Below are 18,676 nucleotides of genomic sequence, written 5' to 3' on the forward strand. Positions count from 1 at the left end.
CTCTTAATTTACACCCTGAGTAATTTGTCAAGAAAAATAAATGAATTACAACTGTTTGATCCATCTCCCATCACTACTACAGTTTTTTAAAGTCTGTTTTTATTCCTCCCTTGAGTTGCCTGTTTCTTCTCTCTTCTTCTACATAGATTCAATTAGTTGTTTTCTAAGAAGCAGTAAAAGCATTGTGTTCCACGTGTAATCTAATTCCACACCCGCTTTAGCCAAAGGCGATGATTTCTATTAGATATGGGCAATCAGTTCATCCCATTAAAGTCAATGAATGTCCCCTTAAAGCTATCCAGCGTTTCTTTTATGAAACCTTTACAGGCCTGTTTTTGTGCAGTTTTGTACATATTCTGGTTCAGATTAGATAATAAAAGTAAGAAACAGGGTTTTAGAGGCTGATTTATTTGTTCCTTAACACACATACTTCCTCCAAAGGAGCTGGAATCTCTAATTTCTATTTCAGGATGTTGCCATACTTGTGGGAAAGGGTGATGCTAAAGAAGGTCACCTTTAGAGCAAAGCAACCTTTCCTTGAAGCATGATGGATATTTGCATAACATGCATCGATATTGCAATTAGTCTCCTTTTGACAGGAGTAAACACTGGTATTACCTGGTATATGAGCCTCAAGGCATTTTATAACAAGTCAATCATGTTATAAACACAATCCTTGACCTCTGACCTACCAGTCTCACATAGACTGTAAAACCTCAAAACAAGAATTACAAACAGAGTTACCTATCATTCAGACCCACTAAATTCCTAGAATGGATTTTGTATAGTAACGCTATACTCCAGTTCTGGGTAAAATGCACATTTCATTTAGATGAACCCCAATCCAGATTGACTGACAGTGCCAAAATGTCACTTATTGCACCAGATAAGGACCTTGATGTCAAGACATTAGTATTCTTGAAATCCCCTAATTATGCTGTTCCCAGTTCTGTGACAGATCAATATCACAAATATGAGGTCATGTGTGTCATTCAGGACAAGACTGATCAGCTAGGATCAGTTTTGCCCTTTTCGTTTGCTAATTATTGTATTTACATGTAGTTCGGATATAATCTTGGATCAATACACATAATCTGCAATGTTTTACAAAGCATATATTAACCATTAAACGCATATTCACATTTGCTGAGAGAGAATAGTTTATAAAATGAAAAAATTTAGTCATTTTGATTTTGCTAAGGAAATACAGTATAGTATGATTTAAAAGGAGTCATTGGCATTTTAATCCTTACTAATCATATAGTCAGATTGAAATTAAGGTTTGTAACAGAATGTTAAACAGAGTCCTTATTTATGAAATCCCATAGCAAAGAGTGTTGTGCATGCCAGTCATGCAGCCATAGAGTCTGACGAATAATTCCTACATTACCGGGAAACCACCACTCCATCACGTAATGTTGGTTAAATCTACCCTGACTCAACGTCACTCTTCTGTGTATATCAGCATGAGATCAGTGTTGATCCCAATGTTGATGAACGTTACATTCTTTCACATTAAAGGTCTATAATTACAAATGTTTATCAGTTTCCAGACTTGTTGACAGTTGGAAACCTACTTTTCAGCAAAACACTTAAGTTAAGAGTAATCTTTTTTTTTTTTTTCCAATAATAGTTTTGGGCAGAATGAACAGTGAACCCAAAATCTCGCCTACAAAACCCAGCAGCATGCAGCTTTCAATTTAACTAACATCAATATTACCCGAACTGGTAACACTTCAGTATCGGGAACACACACAGTTTTCACTTAATAAACTTCTAATTTACCGCTTATTAATAATTACTAAGGTAGTTGTTAAGTTTAGGTATTGGGTAGGATTAGGAATGTAGAATAAGGTCATGCAGAATAAGGCATTAATATGTGCTTAATAAGTACTAATAAACAGCCAATATTCTAGTAATATGCATGCTAATAAGCAACTAGTTAAAAGACCTTAAAATAAAGTGTTACCATTGATCTATATGTAACAACTGTCATTAGTTATACATATTAAAAGTAAAGAATGTCCTTCTAATTTCCTCATTATCAAAACTAAATTGGAATTAAATTTGTTGCATATCATCAATAATGTTATTCCTGTCACAGTGTGACTCATAATGTAGTCTAAAATCTCAACTATATACAGTACATATTTCTATTAAAGTACAGTACATAATTCTTCTGAGCTTTCTGTTTATAAAAGAATTGTGATATATAATGTATCACGGTCTCCACAAAAATATTAAGCAGCAACTGTTTTCAACCTGCATAAAAAAAACAATAAATATCACATCAATATCAATACATTACGATAATATACAATAAAATCACAATATTACTGTTTTTACTCTACTTGTGATCAAATAAATGCAGCCTTGGTGAACATAGTCTTCTCAGAACCCAAACTTTTTAGCAGTGGTATTAATTAATAATGACTCAGTTTAACTAGTCACAAGGCATCTACAGGCACTACATTACATCATCGTTTTCTAAACAATACATCAGGCAAAAAACAAGAGCAGGTGTGGTGATGATATGCATGAAATTGAATGTTGTGCTTTGCTTGTCCTGATAGAGAGTTGAGTACATTAGCATGATTTCATCCAGCGGTTTGCACAAGGATAATGCATGGTTTATATGTGCTCTTACTGAGAGGAACTGCGTATTGCCAAGGTCAGGACCACCTCCTGCTTTGTGGGCATGAGTATTTGAACAGAGAGAGAGAGAGAGAGAGAAATTAAAACAATAAAACACAATGACTGAAAGCCATATTCTGACATTCTGACAAGGTAAATTAAAGTTAAAGTCTAGGGGAGAGAGAAGAAAAGGAAAATAGAAGTATGCAACACATTTCCTTCTAAGAGAAAATTATTTGCTGTATTGTCTACACATGCAATGGGAGTGAAGGGCTTCTGGTTTGCAGCTATTTTGCAACCCGTCAATGAGCATTTAGCCTGTCGGCACTGACCTTTTCAGATGAGCCCCTGATCAGCCCCCTCATCTGTTTCAGCACAGACCTCCCAGCCACAGCTAACTCTTGTTTGGTGTTGTGCAAATAAAACCTGATTACTTGGGCTGATTGCCCACAATTTGACTAGGCAGACTCACCTCAGGCTGAAATAAAAATGAATGCTGCAATATTGTGAGCAAAATAAGGGAGAAAGGGAAAGCATGAAAGAGAAAGGAGAGAGAGAAAGAGAGAGAAACAGTAACAACAATGTGACTTAATTGATTCCATGCAATCTCATCAATTGTGATTAAAATGAAATGCCCCCCTCATGTTTGAAAAGGTTAAAACAAATTGACGGTGGAAATCACAGCTGGTTATCACAGTGTGTGGAGCAGCAGGACTTTAATGAAGTGAGTGCAATTCCATCCTTCATCCTGCTGTATCAGACGAGAGAGAGAGAGAAAGAGAGAGAACATTAACTTCTCATAAGACATCATTGTCCCTGATCTGCCCTCTGATGATATTATATCGACAAAAGCACTCTGTAAGTCACTCGCTGAGTACGTTTACTGACTGACTTGGTTTTGATATACTGCAGCTCAGCACAACAGACGTACATTATAGAAACCACTTAATGCTGAACATATTTAACAACCTTCTTTATAATATTCAAAACATACAGTTATTTCGTCTTATGCTGATGAAAAGGCATTGCGTTTTTATTTACTGTGTTTTTGCATTAGGACGAACCAATGTACTCCCTCAGGCCCTGTTCCAAATGGCGCTCTGATGGACTTGTAATGGCCGCCACATACATGAGCCTATGAAGTCCATGAGGAAATAGCTACATGTGTATGATCCCTCCCGCCAGCTATGTTCACTGAATGAGCAACGTCTTCTTGTTCCTTCACAAGGCAAAAAGTCACGGTCCAAAACTTTCACCCTCTCTGACGGAACAATATTTTCCTTGACCCGAACACCAGAGACCATCATTATTTTTTAAGAAGCAGCTGAAGACATACCCCACACCCTTAAAACAATGCACTTACACAAAACAAAAACTGTTCTTCTCTGCATTTCTCATCGTCTCTAGCTTGCTTCCTAATCTAGTTGTCAAATAAATCTGGCATTGTGTATTACAAATATTGTTGGCTCCTTGACAAATTGCTTTTGTTCGCTTTGGATGAACGTCTGCTAAATGTATAAATGTAAATACGGGCTGTGTCCGAAAGCTGGAAAAATGCTGCCTCCGCAGGCAGTTATGAAGGTAAAAATGCATGTCCAAATTCTATGGTTGTGTCACATTCTTTCCACTGATATATCTTCATCTGATTGATATTTGAAGGCAGAATAGATGTATTCTTCACTGCCTACGATATCCCACTTTTCTGCACACTCGACTCAATGACAGTTGAGCTAAAAAAAAAAAAATGGTGCCTGAAAGTTGTGGTTAGTGGTCACCAAAGATCTCTCTATTTTGTTGAAGATCATTAGAATGTTATGCTGCCTGTCTGAAATCAGTTTTGGGAGGTACATTCATATGCAAACGATGCCTGTGAAGTCATTGCCCAATAGGGCAGAGAGGCACCAAGTCAACTGCCTAAGATTTTGGATGCAGCCAGGGTGTCTCACTTGTCATTTTGATGGAAATTTAAAATGGCAAATAGACCTTTTACAGCAAGGGTGCCAAACTCACCTCCAGGAGGGCCACAGTCCTGCAGAGTTTAGTTCTAACCCTGCTCCAACACACATACCTGTAGTTCTCAAATAACATTAAAGGACTTGATTAGCTGGATCAGGTGCATTTAATTTAAACTATGCAGGATTGTGGCCCTCCAGGAACTGAGTTTAGTAGCCCTGCTTTTTAGCCACTACACCCCCTCAATATGGGTTATGCACAACAAACTTCTGTATTCTGAAAAACAGGTTGCATCGCATCTGCTCCAGATCTTTTGTATGTGCTTTGTTAAATATTGCTGTTTTACTCAATATACCTTTGAAGGAGCTACCTAAGATGAACATTATCACATAGTGACAATATGTATTGTGTATAGTTCACCCAAAACTAAAATTACTGTGTGACAAAAAAATTCAAGTTTACAGAGTTTTAGTGTCAGTACTATAACTACTATAACTATTAAACTACTATATATAATGTGGAATATAACGTATAATAATGCAATGGGGGAATATTTGTGGGTCCTGATAATGCCAAATATCTTGTTATCAGTAAAAAGTGGCCTACATTATTTTAAATATATATAGTCAGTGATAGAGTGCAAGCATATTCGTCAAAAATAATTCTGTATATTCAGCTTCAGAATCATGAATATTTTTATTCTGGTGTCACAATTGTCCAGTGCATTGGGTTACCAGTACAAAGTCCAAGCCTATTCATTCCCACCCCCAATGTAATACCAAATTTAGCATTTTAATCAACAGTACATTTTTTGTTAACCTTTTACCATATGTCTTGGAGTATCACAATAATATTGCATTGTGAGTTCAGTATCGTGATATGTATCGAATCGTGACATGTATCGAATCGTGACATAAGTATCGTTACACTCCTAATGTTAAGTGATATTTTATAATCACTTGTGACCATACAGAAGTAACAAAGGGAATTTCTAATTTTACATTTTGCACACATGCATCCAGAAACTTGTATCCACACTCTTATTGGCATAAAAGCAGGACTATATCCACTATTATGGATGCACATTTACAGTGTTTGCACATTCACTGAAGATTTGGATTGATTTCTTTAGAAACCAGGAACGATTTATGCAGAGGATCCGCTTATATACTGGGAGTTGCTGTCACCTAGTGGATATTTTCAGTATAAAAAGTATTTGTTAATCAGCAGTTTTTCTTCCATATGTCCTGATAATTCACAAGAGTGTACAAACTCTTCTAACAAGTTTTCATGCACTCAAACATAAAAGGGACAACAAATACTAGTTAAAATTCAAAGGATTTTTTAATGGCAAAAAGCTAACTTTGCTGTGTTAACAAAATCATAATTGCAACCTGCATTGCTAAATAAATACCACTGCAGTGGGATAATTTGGAACCAAGCCCTCTGGTGTGCGCTACTGTGGGAGTGTTGTGTTGCCTGTTTGCTCACAAATTGGCCTATTTTCAGTGGATGCAACAGAGTATTAGTCTGAACAAGCAGCAGGGACAGAATGCTAACTCAGCAACATTTCCCCTCAATGGGAATGCAAATAAAAACAAGATGCAAAGCAAAACCTTTGATTAAAACTCAGAAGTCCCTGAGCAGAGAGAAAAGAAAAGAAAATTAAAATAAAATAAACTTTGTATTTGTATAAGAAACTCTTTTACAATATATTAATTCTAAAAAAATATCCATTTTCCATAAAGTGAGACCTGTGTATAAGTACATGATCTCCATGAATTTAATCATAAAATTACTTTTTTTTTTTTTTTTTTCCTCAATTAGATTTAAGCAAATAACAATTATTATTTAGACTTCATTGAAATGAATGAAAAACTGAGTTGGGACTACAAGCTTCATGTCTAAAAGCTGAAAGGTGAAGAATAATAAACTTTTTTTTTAAGCTACAACAGATTAAGAAGTGTTTTAGCTTGATTATACATTTTAACATGCTGTAAACATTGTTCTGAATGCCTTTAAATAAATCATTGAATAGTTTATGAAATACCTTGTGTAAACGAAAAACCAAATTTGCTGATAGGGCATATGCTTGTGTACAAAAACACTCCACCCAAGTATAAGGCAAGTGTTCAAATGGCATGGCAAAGTATGAACCTCATAGCTGCATGCTTCTTCAACTGTGTCAGTCATCTTTCTTATCAGAGGTACTATCCTCTTGGTCTTCATCATGAGAAGCAGAACAGAAGTAAGACAAAGAGGCGTCACAGTCTGGCTCCCCACCTTGGAGACCCTGGTAACGCTGTAGCTCGATGTAGGTGGTGAAGAGCTTGGCATACTCCGGGTGTGTGAGAGCGAAGGAACGAAACTCATCTGAGAGAGAAAACGAGATCGGAAAGTTACTACAAATGTGTTTACTCAAAAGGAAACCGAACTACTCAAGTGAGGTAACTAACGGGCAGTAATGAAATTATGTATGTTAAATAGCATATTCACATAAGGCGCTGGGTAAAAACAAGCCTTAAAGACATATTCATTTTATTTTGGACACTTGAGTAGGTTACTATCCAATAAATGCAGCTGATGGCCTGAAATCAACTCCCTGCAAGTAATACAAAAATGACTCCACATTTCAAAAGGCAACCAGTCATCGTTTGGATATGTTTCAACCTTGATTTATAGATTACACAAATAACCACAAGCCTTCACTTGAAACTGTTCTAGATTGCACACAGATATTTTCCAAGGCGTTCACATACACAGCATGGAATCATGTGCTGCTGACCATGATGCTTTAATGTGCAGAAAAAAGCCTGGGCCTCTGGGTGATATTCTTTAATTACCTTAAATTACCGTGGAAACTTTTGTTGGACTATTAAACATTTACTGCAATAACACAGCATTCAGTAATCTGCTAGTTCTTGCTTGCTGAATGCATTAAACAAATACAACAAAGTCAAGGTTTACTTCAGACAAGTTAAAATCAAGAACCTTGACATGAAAAGATCTCTGTACTATTAAAAATTTCAAAATAAAATTCCAAATTACTTGCATATTTCCCTTTTTTTTTTTTTTTTTGGGACCAAGTCTAAAATTTCAGTTTTTTTTATTCATTTTGAAGAATATTTAGAGGATAATTGCAAAAATGTCAATGTGGTGTAACCGTAAAAATTTTGTACCAAATAACTGATCTTGTTTAAAAAAAAAAAAGTGAAATTCATAATAAATAAAATCTCAATAATAATTCTCAGTAAATAAATGTAAATGGAACACCATTGTTCTAGATATTATAATTAATTTGGGGAATCATGTGAGTCATGTAAAATTCCTGGAGTGTCAACGTTGTGTAACCACTATTTAAGGAGACATTTTGTTAAAATTAAGAAAGAAGACCATGTGACATGAGTATTAACTTTTAGAAATATTCCCATCAAGGCCATGTGCTTACATAGGTGTCCATGATAATGCCTGTAAAATTTGATTTTAAATTGAAATGTCAAGTGGTGTAACCGGTTACATCATTTGACTCATTATAAGCCTTTCTGTTAGAGGATAATTTAGTCAAATATCCCAAGTTTATGGTGCTGATTAAAGATGTAATATAAACTAACCTATTATTTGGATTTTTTTTTTTTTTTAAACAAGATCAATTATTTGGTATTAAGTTTTCACGGTTAAACCACATTTTTGCAATCATCCTATTTTGCAATCATTTAAATTTATTTAAACCATATGGACACAAAAAAAATTAGCGTCACATCATTGACCCATAAATCAAGTTAAATCCATTTTTTTTTAAAAAAGCAGCTTCATGGAAAAATACTACTCTAATATCTGTAATATCATCACTCAATCTAATTTGCCAATAGTTTTTGTGAAGTACTCATTGATCAGTGGTATTTAAATGTTCATTGGAAGAATTATGCCTCAATATATTTTTAAATCAATAAGATCAAGGCCCGGTTTCACAGACAGGGCTTAGACTAAGCTAGGATTAGGCATTAGTTCAATTAAGGCATTTAAGTAGCTTTTATAAACGTACCCTAGAAAAAAAAAAAAAAAAAAAAAAACATTACTGGTGTGCATCTTGAGACAAAACAATGGCACTGACATATTTTAAGATATGTCAGTGCAAGTTGCTTTCAGTTAAAATAGCTCAAACATGCATTTTAGTCTAGGACTAGCTTAAGCCTTGTCTCTGAAACCGGGGGGTTGTTTATTAAAGATGATGTTACTACAATGCAATTCAGAAATGAGCATTTAACTTAACACACCCTAAACTGGCACCCAAAGTTAACATTGCCAGTGTCAGGCCTGTGTTTGAATTTCAGTTCAGTTTAGTCTTACAATCATAGATGTGGTTTCACAACTTTCTCATCTCATCACCCAATCTAATTTGCCAAACAAGACAACCACTGGCACAGTGCCTGTGTCTATATACAGATATGATTATGAAAATACTAAATGGCATGTTGAAAAGCATTTGACCACAGACTATATAACCGAAAATGGAACTAGCTTGGTAATGGTAATGTATTTGTTAATGGTAAGTTATTTGTTTGCTAAATTTCATAGAAAAAAAAAAAAAAGTATTCTCTGAATTATAGCATTTCTAACATGCCTGACAGTCTTATCTCACTGAGGTAGCTGCTATACAGTTGGCATACAGACCATAAGTTATGTGTCCTGATCCATCTGCGTCGATTTCTGTGAAGAGGCCGTTGACGTCAAGATCACACACTCCAAGAGCAGAACGTATCAAACTGCTAAACTCCTCTTGTGTGATACAGTTGTCCTCATCGATGTCAAACAGCTACAGAAAGAGTTCACAGACACAACTGGACAATCTACCTCATTTTATACATATACATGAACCAATTTTGACAACAAATCAAATGAGAGTAATCCATCCATATGCTCTGCTGCTGACTTGTTTCTTTTTGTCAAGTAGTTAGAGATTTTTGAAAGCCACCTCGAGGTACTAACAACCACTGACCCAACAGTGCTTGTATGGCTTACATTCATAACCACATTACAATGTCTTCTTTAACTATTTACCAGATTAAATCTTCATTTTATCTTTTTACAATCATACAGTAGTTTGAGAATTTATGGTTTGCAATTGTCTTCTCATAATAGCATCAGTGCAATCTGTGATATCATTACCTTAAAAGCAGTCTGAATGATTTCCTCATTATTAGCTGGTCGGCACAGAACTGTGACACCAATGACATACTCTCTGAAATCAATGGTGCCATCCCCATTCTACAAAGAGACACAGAAAACATATGCTTTATCTGCTTTATATAGGCCACACTGTGAATAAAATATAATGCTGTTTGAGTCATCCAGTCCCAGAGATTTATATTGGCTGTGGACTGAAAATAGAGTAGATTTTAAAGCAGATAACAGAGTATTTCATACATTCAGCTTATTTTTTGTATCTTAGTGGGGCTCTTTTCCATATCTTATTCCACATGGTTAGTTATGGACACACTCACCCTGTCAAACAGAGCGAAGAGCTCATGTAGAACTGGGCTGAGAGGTAGTTTGAGGAAGCTGGCAAACTCTTCAACTGTGATCCTCCCACCTTTGCAAGAACAGGCTATGTTGGCAAAACTCTCCAGTTCCTTCTTCACGTTATCCCATTTTAATCTGAATTTACAACAGAGAAACAGAGATTTCAAGCTTAAAGTTGGTATAAAACAAAAGCTGCGATAGTCTTTTTATTCCTATTGTGATGTATATCCAAGTGAAACGGACAAGACTTGATTGGATGGTTGTGGTTTGCTATTGCTGTTATCTCATGTGAGTGACGTGAAGTTTTTTGATAAAAAGATTATGATGGCACACGAGTTTTGAATTTGAATTCATTTTATAATAAATACTGCAATCTTCCATAAAAGAACAAGAATTTCATGGTGACTTTAAATGACTTTTTTTTTTTTTTTTTTCATTTTGTGTAGTAATTTGGGCTACGAGTATCACAATATTTAATGATAACAAGGTTATGCACTTATTTTATATTTTTATAATAATAGTCATACTCCAATTTCCTGCTGATCTTGGTAAACTCCACGAGACCTGCCTCCATAGGCAGTGTCAGTTCTCCAGCTGCAATCATCAGACGACAATCTTCATAAGTGTGGTCCGTGACCGGCAGGCCTAGGGACCTAGTAACAGAGTCAGAAATTGCAATACAATTCTTAAGAGTGAAATATTGAATTATACACACATTGTAAATGTCCACCAAATAAAATCTTATAAAGACATGGAAGAATAAATAGCTTACATAGCCATGACAGATCTCACTGACTGAGCAAACTTGGTAGGACATTTTTTCTCCATCTCAGTAGGAACTTGAGGGGGCAGAAACTAAAACAGACACAATACATATATTCACTGAAATAATTTGTAACTATATAAGATTTTTGAAGATTAGCTAAATGTGAAATTAAGTTCATTAAGTCATTTGTTTTATCATCATTGTTCTCCACAGCTTTATGATGCTCTTTTGACATGTTTCTACATCAAAGGTGCAAAAAGCAGAGAATATTATCTTTAAATATGCAAATATTTCTTACAGACCTCGACCTCCACTGTAGTATAGAGCTGGCAGAGTGTGAGCAGCAGTAATCTGGCCCTAAAACAGGAACTGGTGGTGAGACACCAAACCAACAGCATTTCAGGAAGCATTGCTCTTTATATAAAGTATGCATGACTGTGCAAAAAGGGTCTCAAGACCAAGCTTATCTAAGAAAGTGATCTACAAGACTGCAGAGTGGAGGAAGATAGCAATTTAGTCATCCTTTTTTATTTGATTATGACATTTAGCTCTATTTTTCTCTTATCTTACATGCCAATAAACTAATGAAACATCCTTTTTGGCTCACCAGAGTGTTTCTTGCAGCATTATATACGTAATCCTGGCATTTGAATCTGAATTCTGATCACTTTTTTGTTGTAACAGTGATTGGAAAAGGCCTAACTGAAGAAGCATTTTGTCAGTTGTATACAGTATCTCACAAAAGTGAGTACACCCCTGACATTTCAGCAACCATTTTAGTATATCTTCTCAAGGGACAATAGTATAGAAATGAAACTTGGATATATTTTAGAGTAGTCAATGTGCTGCTTGTATAGCAGTATAGATTTACTATCCTCTGAAAATAACTTAACATACAGCCATTATTGTCAAAATAGCTGGTAACAAAAGTGAGTACAGCCTAAGTGATAACAGTTGTATGTCGTTTAACCATGCAAAGCCACATGTCCTATTCATCATGTTCATGTTTTTGTCTGCTTGACAGGACCATACAAATGTGTGTATCTTGTATTAGAGCAGTTAAAATTTGGTGCTTTGAGTACAATTCTCTCAGATGGTGTCCAGCATGTGTGGCGATGCCCTGGTGAGGAGTACCAAGAAAATTGTGTCTTGCCTGCAGTCAAGCATGGTGGTGGTAGCATCATGGTTTGGCGCTGCATGATTGCTGCTGGTACTGGGGAGCTACACTTCATTGAAGGAAACATGGATTCCAACATGTACTGTGACATTCTGAAGCAGAGCATGATGTCCTCCCTTCAGAAACTGGGCTGAACGGCATGATAATGACCCCAAACACACCGCCAAGATGACAACTGCCTTGCTAAGGAAGCTGAAGGTGATGGAATGGCCAAGTATATCTCCAGACCTGAACCCTACTGGGGCATCCTCAAGCAGAAGGTGGAGAAGCGCCATGTGTCTAACGTCCAGCAGCTCCGTGATGTCATTATGGAGAAGTGGAAGAGGATCCCAGCAACAACCTGTGAAGCTCTGGTGAATTCCATGCCCAGGAGGATTAAGGCAGTGCTAAATAACAATGGTGCTCACACAAAATATTAACACTTTGGACACAGTTTTGACATGTTCACCTAAAGTGTACTCACTTTTGTTGCCAGTTATTTAGACAATAATGGCTGTATGTTGAGTTATTTTCAGAGGACAGTAAATCTGTACTGCTATACAAGCTGCACATTGACTACTCTAAAGTATATACAATTTTCATTTCTATAGTATTGTCGCTTGAGAACATCATAAAATGGTTGCTGAAATGTGAGGGGTGTACTCACTTTTGTGAGATACTGTAAATGCTTTTGGCTTTGTTTATGTTTAATATTACTTACGATTTTGGACCCTGCCATGTCCATGTGACTGTGTCCTGTAAGTATTAAAAAAATACAAAGTAAGAATTTTAAAATAAAAACTTTAAAAGGCATGAACCCATTACAGCTTGAGCACAACTGACAGACATAGAGAGCCTTTAGCCACTGCATGTAATTTTGCCAGGTGGCCTAATGCATGCTATTTTATGTTTGGTCTACTAAAGTCCTCTCTACTTGGTTATTATGGTTATTTATGGATTTGTACTTTACATATGTTATTTTGTTACTCCATTGCATCATGAAAACAAGACTTCTGTTGAATTTATACTGACCAACTTATTTGGGTATCTGATAAGGACAGGCTGTACTGGGACCCCTGGGACAAAGGCACCTATGGAGGTAAAGAGAGCAGCAAATAAGCACCTGTCATTCATTCTCTTTGTTCTTTTTGTCCTTTTAGCTACATTCATACCTCCTGAAAACTGCTCAGTACCACTATCCTATCTGTTTTCTTTATGGAGAAATATATTTCAGAATGAAGTTAAATCCCTGTCTGACACTATTGATCACACCATGTGCTACGTTTCAGGTCACAGCTATTTGACTGATTCTCAAATGGACAATCAATGATTATCAATGAAGCAAACACTGTCCAAATTATATGACCTGAATGTAGATAAAACCTAAAGGTATTACATATTACAACAATAAATCTCACTCTGATCAGCTAACTTAACAAGCCTACTACAAACAGATTTTGTTTTTGAAATATATTTAAATAAATGTCACAGACTCAAATGGATAAAATCTTGGCGTGTGGATAATACCTATTCATAGACAACGCTCACTCTCTTTTATGTGCTGCTGGTTTTGCTGGCCTAAGCAGACATCATTCTAGTTTCTTTAGTACACCAAAACAAACTGTCGGCACTGGAAACCCCTAATTCCATGATAGTTTATCTTCCCTTTTACTTGTATACATTTGCATTAGGTAAATTAGTTTACTAGTAACAGACAAGAAGATTTTCATATGGTCCAGTTCATACACAACTTTCATTATCTACCGAGTTACGGACTTTTGCTACAGTATACTGTATCTGTAACATCTTAACTGGATCTTAATATTAATTCTGCATTATTATGTTGTCCAATATCATAATTAACCTTTCTATATAACAAACAAACAAAAATAAACACAATCTGCTAACCTTGTTTGAAGGTAATGAGACATGATCTGTTTGTACATGTTCCTTCAGGAAAAATGAGCACCTAAAAAAGAAATTAACACCAGGATTATTTTCAGTGGTGCCGGTTTGTTAGACAAAAAACAAACAACAAACAAACAAACAAACAAAGAAACTTCTCAATAATAAAATTGGGAAAATTGATGAAACCATGTTGTAAAATCCACAATGTTGACACAGGCCATTGTTTAGGAACAGGATATTCTGCATTTGAGGAAGTATGGGTCTAAGAGTAATTTCCTGCTTTCAAAAGATGGAACACACTTAACTTGGTTTCACATTGTGAAATTCAATTTTAAACGTTTTTAAAATGTGTTTTATTTTTGACCATTTTAATGTCACACGATAAAATAAAATAGGAGTGGAGGCGCTCACCTGTGGCCAGTGTCCTCCTGACTTTGCTCTCCGCTCAATCTCAAGTATAGTGTTTCTACGAGAGTCTGGATCTTTGCGTGAAACAAGCACTGGCTGCACACAGCGCAAAAACCCTGGGAAACATAAAAATAATTTTTAAAAAAATTAAGCAATAAGTGGTGGCCACTCAATGACACATTTAGGTTTGATTTTCTGATTTGTTTTCTGGGATATTAGCAGTAATTCACAATTTTGCAGTAATACCAAACTGATCAACAATGTGTCCATATTCAAAAGCTACTGGAGAACGTTATCAAAATGTTATGGCATTTCATTTGCTTTTTGTGTTTCTTTTTCTATAGACCAATATTGAAGTAAATAACCACAATGCTTACTGCCAAAGATTGGTGCTTCCAGGGACTCTGAGCGGGATACGGTAGAGGGCAGACCAGCTTCAATACAGGCGATGGCATCAAAGAAAGAAGAGTGAGGGGCCACAGCTAAAATGGGGGCCTCTACACAGCTAGCCTGCTTCCCCTTCACCACCACCCTGAAACCCATCCCGAAAAAATACATCCGGCCTAGAAAGGTCATCACCCTTTTGTGCAAGAACCTGCCCACAAACACATATACAAGCACACAAAACATGAGGAATTATACTGGGTAATAGGGGTGGCAACGATTCTCGGTAAAACAATCGAACCGTACCGTTCTCCACTTACGGTTCGGCACGCACTTGCACCGCGGTTCATCTCGAATGACGACACATCTATAGGCTAATATGGTTTGTGGAAAATAGCAACGTGGAAAACAGACAGAGTTCAGATAATGTATGTTTCAGTCGATGAATACGCATTCTGGATTCCCAATACGTTACAACAGTGATGATCAAAAAGCGTGGACAAACAGTCACTCTTTGTAAAAACTTTGTTCAATGCGAGTGCCGTATGCTCTATGACCAGTCACTAAAGCCGTCATCAACCGGGTGTTGAAAGCACGCGAACGCAGGTGAGACCTGGACAGCACAAGTTGCTATCTGTGTTTAAACTAAACTCATTTAAGCCTTGCTAATTTAAACATTCAAGAGCAAGACGCGAAAGAGAACTCGTGCGCGCTATGAGAAGATTTGTGTGTGCGCTCATCCGAAGCACGCACACGCTTATCTCAGACAGCGCGCAAATACCGAGTTCTCTTTCAAGTGCACTTAAACGGACAAATTCATACAAAATTTATGTCAACATGCCCGTCTTGGCGAGTATCCTAGCAAACATAGTTGGTTATGTCTTAAGTGAACGTATAATGGTCGAGAAAGACAACGCATGTATAACAGTAGGCTAAGAGAAAGAAGCCTATTACTACTGTCTGTGTTTTTAATGTTAAACAACAAATGACAAAGAAATCACTCACTTCTCTTGACTGAATATCTTTTGTAACTTCAATAATGAATAATCTTTATTTAATTTATACAGTGAAGATAATATGCAGTGTTATTTTATATTTATTATTTTCTGTACCTGAAAACTACAGTTAGAGACCTGAAAAGCACTGTTTATTTTATTTAAATATTTGCTCTATTGTATTTATTTGTACTGTTGGTTGTAGTTAGATTATGTTTTTATTATCTTTATTTTTATTTGACAGTTGTCCTATTTTCCCTGAACATAGCACATACCGAACCGTACCGAAACCGAGACCCTAAAACCGTGATACAAACCGAACCGTGAGTAATCTGAACCGTTGCACCCCTACTGGGTAATGACTTCGATTTATCAAACATACTGACACATACACACAAGCTCAAAAAGCTTGCTTTAACGGCTTTGACATGGTGTGCTCATCGTGTGTCAGATCAGCATGTTGTTGCATCAGTTAAGATAATAACCACATCCCTCCAACAGCCGTGCAGCCTCCTTCGCTAAGACTTAATTAATCTGATCAGTGTGGTCAGTACGAGGAAAAACGAGACACAAAATGATCCATTTCTCAAGAAACCACATGGCCTGTTTGACAGAGAAGCATGAATTAAACAGACTGGAAGGGCTCTGTAATGCACAACATATTTGCAACGGCTGATATGCAAACCACAAATTTCACATCACTGACGCACACTTCTATTATTAATGCAGAGGAAGCAAAACACACTTAATACACAGACTCCCATGCACACAAGACCTAACAAATTAATATTAACTCACATTTAACAATCCCTTAGCCTGTAGCAAAAGATACAAATGAGGAACTAATACAAAATCAAAAAAATTGGAGGTTGTGTTATCTGTATGGTTAAGATTTAAGGCACTGTGCTGTCAGGTTTAGTCAGCAGGCCAATAGTATAAGTGTTTTATTATGGTTTAAACAAGCTGTAACCTAAAAAAAAAAAAAAAAAAAGGTGCATTTTAATCTGGTGTTGAAATGTAGGAGGTGGTGTCTCTGTGTGCAACATGAGTGTACAAGGTGTGGCGTTTACCTTCTCCAGCCAGTCATTGGCTCCACCGCTCCTTTCAGAGACTGTCTGAATGTAATCATGACAGAAACCGGCCACATGACCATTATAACGAGAAGCAAGAAAATGGCACGGAGCGGCACAAGGATGATTCCTAGAAGAAAACACTAAACACAGACATAAGAGAAAAAACTAGACACAATCACATCAAATAAATCTACACAATGCAAATGACTTTCTATGTTTCTATTCAAGGCATCTGCAGCGATTCAAACTCACAGATGTTTCTATAAGACCTTTTTAAGAGCAACACTGTGATGTAATTGGTTTAAGAGAAAAAAGAATTAATGTATAAAACAAACTCTTAAATAACTAATGCTAAATAAAACCCATCAATTCAAGACGTAAACTAAACTCCCCCTGCCCTCCTCATATAGCTATTAGAGTTCTACAGTACTGCAGTCCTTTAAAAGTCTGGAATCACAAAATTCAATTGGAAAAAGCATCTGTCATAATTACAGCAGAAAGACCAAAAATATTTAATCACATAAGCGGGGTGGGTGCTTAAAATATTGTGTTGGACAACAGGTGGCCTTCGAGACAAAAAAAGTTTAGAAAAAACTGACCTAGCATGTCAGAGGTCTTGACCTTCTTAATTGTTTTCAACCATTAAACCATACAATTCCATAATTTTCAACATAATCTATTGGATTTATATTCAGATTAATTGTAGTATAAACATTTTTATTAACTAATTTTAATGACTGTAAATTCAGAAATGTAAATATTCTCTTATTTACATTACCACATGTTGTGCATAACTCTTGTTACTGCATGTTTTTCCCTTATTACAAAAGCTGTAAGATTGCTTACAGTTGTAACATCCAAAAAATATCATTTGGACCCTTTCTACAGCAAAGATAGAAATTTTCAATCATTTAGAAATTAAAAATTCTCAATTTTCCACCCTGTTCCCCAAGTTATGGTAAGGCTTGTCAAAACTAACGGAAGGAAGGAGGAAATAAGGTAGCTTAAAGGAAACATATTAAGCAAATCAAATAAGATGTCGATACATTAATACGATGAAGAACTGAATGACCTCAGTGAAGAATAATATTGACAGTCGAGTCATAAATTAAGAGTATGGACTCACTTTGATTTTATCGGCTTTGGTTAAATTAAGGTCGTGTAGGAATGGGTTGATGACGGCGGGCAGCAGCAGGGAATGCTGTCTGGGCAGCGCGAACACTCTCTGCGGAGGCATCTTCACTCATCACAGCAGAGCAGTCTTCTTGTGTCCAAACCGCTGAAAGACGCGCTTCCTCTTTATCACACGCGCGACACGCCACCTTGCCTCGAGCCCTAGCGGTCAGCGGATGTGTTTCACAATCAAATGAGCTACCTCCCATATAGAAATCTTTTTTCGGCAAGTTTGTGCTTCCCACGAGTGTGGTGTCAGAGCAGTTTCTGTGCATGCACTAGCTGACTCAAAATGCGCATAATATCCTAAAATGCTGTCTAAATAGGCAGTTTAGTTGGTTTTGAGACACACTCCAGCTCTTACGGAAATAATCCTATTAAGCCCCTGTAGTAATCACTAGGGCTAAAGGTGCCCTCGCTGTTTTTCCTCTATAGGTTAACCGTTTGAACAAGTGGCGTCGCTAGACTCTTTTTTTTACCGGGAGACACGCCATAATAAAATCTTCCTGATAAATCATTATCTAACGAAGGAGTGCACCGAGCTGAGAAACATTTTCTTTGACCATATTCCAGCAAATACGTGTGTCCAGTATTTCTGCCGTCGGTCTAGAATTGGAAGCAAGCTCGACACGAGAAGGAATCACTCGTTTGAGTCGATTCTTTTAAATGAACCAGTTCAGCTTTAAAAGGCTCTACTGCAGTAAAG

General features: G+C 36.5%; 1 protein-coding gene across 2 annotated transcripts; it reads right to left on the reverse strand.

Annotated features, from left to right (window-relative positions):
* Positions 1-5,258: 5,258 nt before the first annotated feature.
* lpcat2 (lysophosphatidylcholine acyltransferase 2) lies at positions 5,259-18,573 on the reverse strand. 2 transcript variants are annotated; one of them, XM_051898976.1, is made up of 14 exons: positions 17,924-18,573; positions 16,795-16,937; positions 14,723-14,940; positions 14,349-14,461; positions 13,938-13,998; positions 13,062-13,120; positions 12,751-12,785; positions 11,176-11,242; positions 10,880-10,962; positions 10,635-10,760; positions 10,089-10,242; positions 9,754-9,852; positions 9,259-9,400; positions 5,259-6,960 (listed from the first exon to the last, which is right to left on the reverse strand). In XM_051898976.1, exons 1-14 carry the CDS (start codon positions 18,032-18,034, stop codon positions 6,773-6,775), a joined length of 1,599 nt encoding a protein of 532 aa, XP_051754936.1. In that variant the 5' UTR covers positions 18,035-18,573; the 3' UTR covers positions 5,259-6,772. The 2 variants fall into 2 exon arrangements, with proteins under 2 accessions (XP_051754936.1, XP_051754937.1); XM_051898977.1 differs by having other exon boundaries at positions 11,176-11,230; positions 17,924-18,570.
* Between the last annotated feature and the right edge of the window lie 103 nt (positions 18,574-18,676).

Source organism: Ctenopharyngodon idella, chromosome 7, assembly GCF_019924925.1.
Source record: "Ctenopharyngodon idella isolate HZGC_01 chromosome 7, HZGC01, whole genome shotgun sequence".
Lineage (NCBI taxonomy): Eukaryota > Metazoa > Chordata > Actinopteri > Cypriniformes > Xenocyprididae > Ctenopharyngodon > Ctenopharyngodon idella.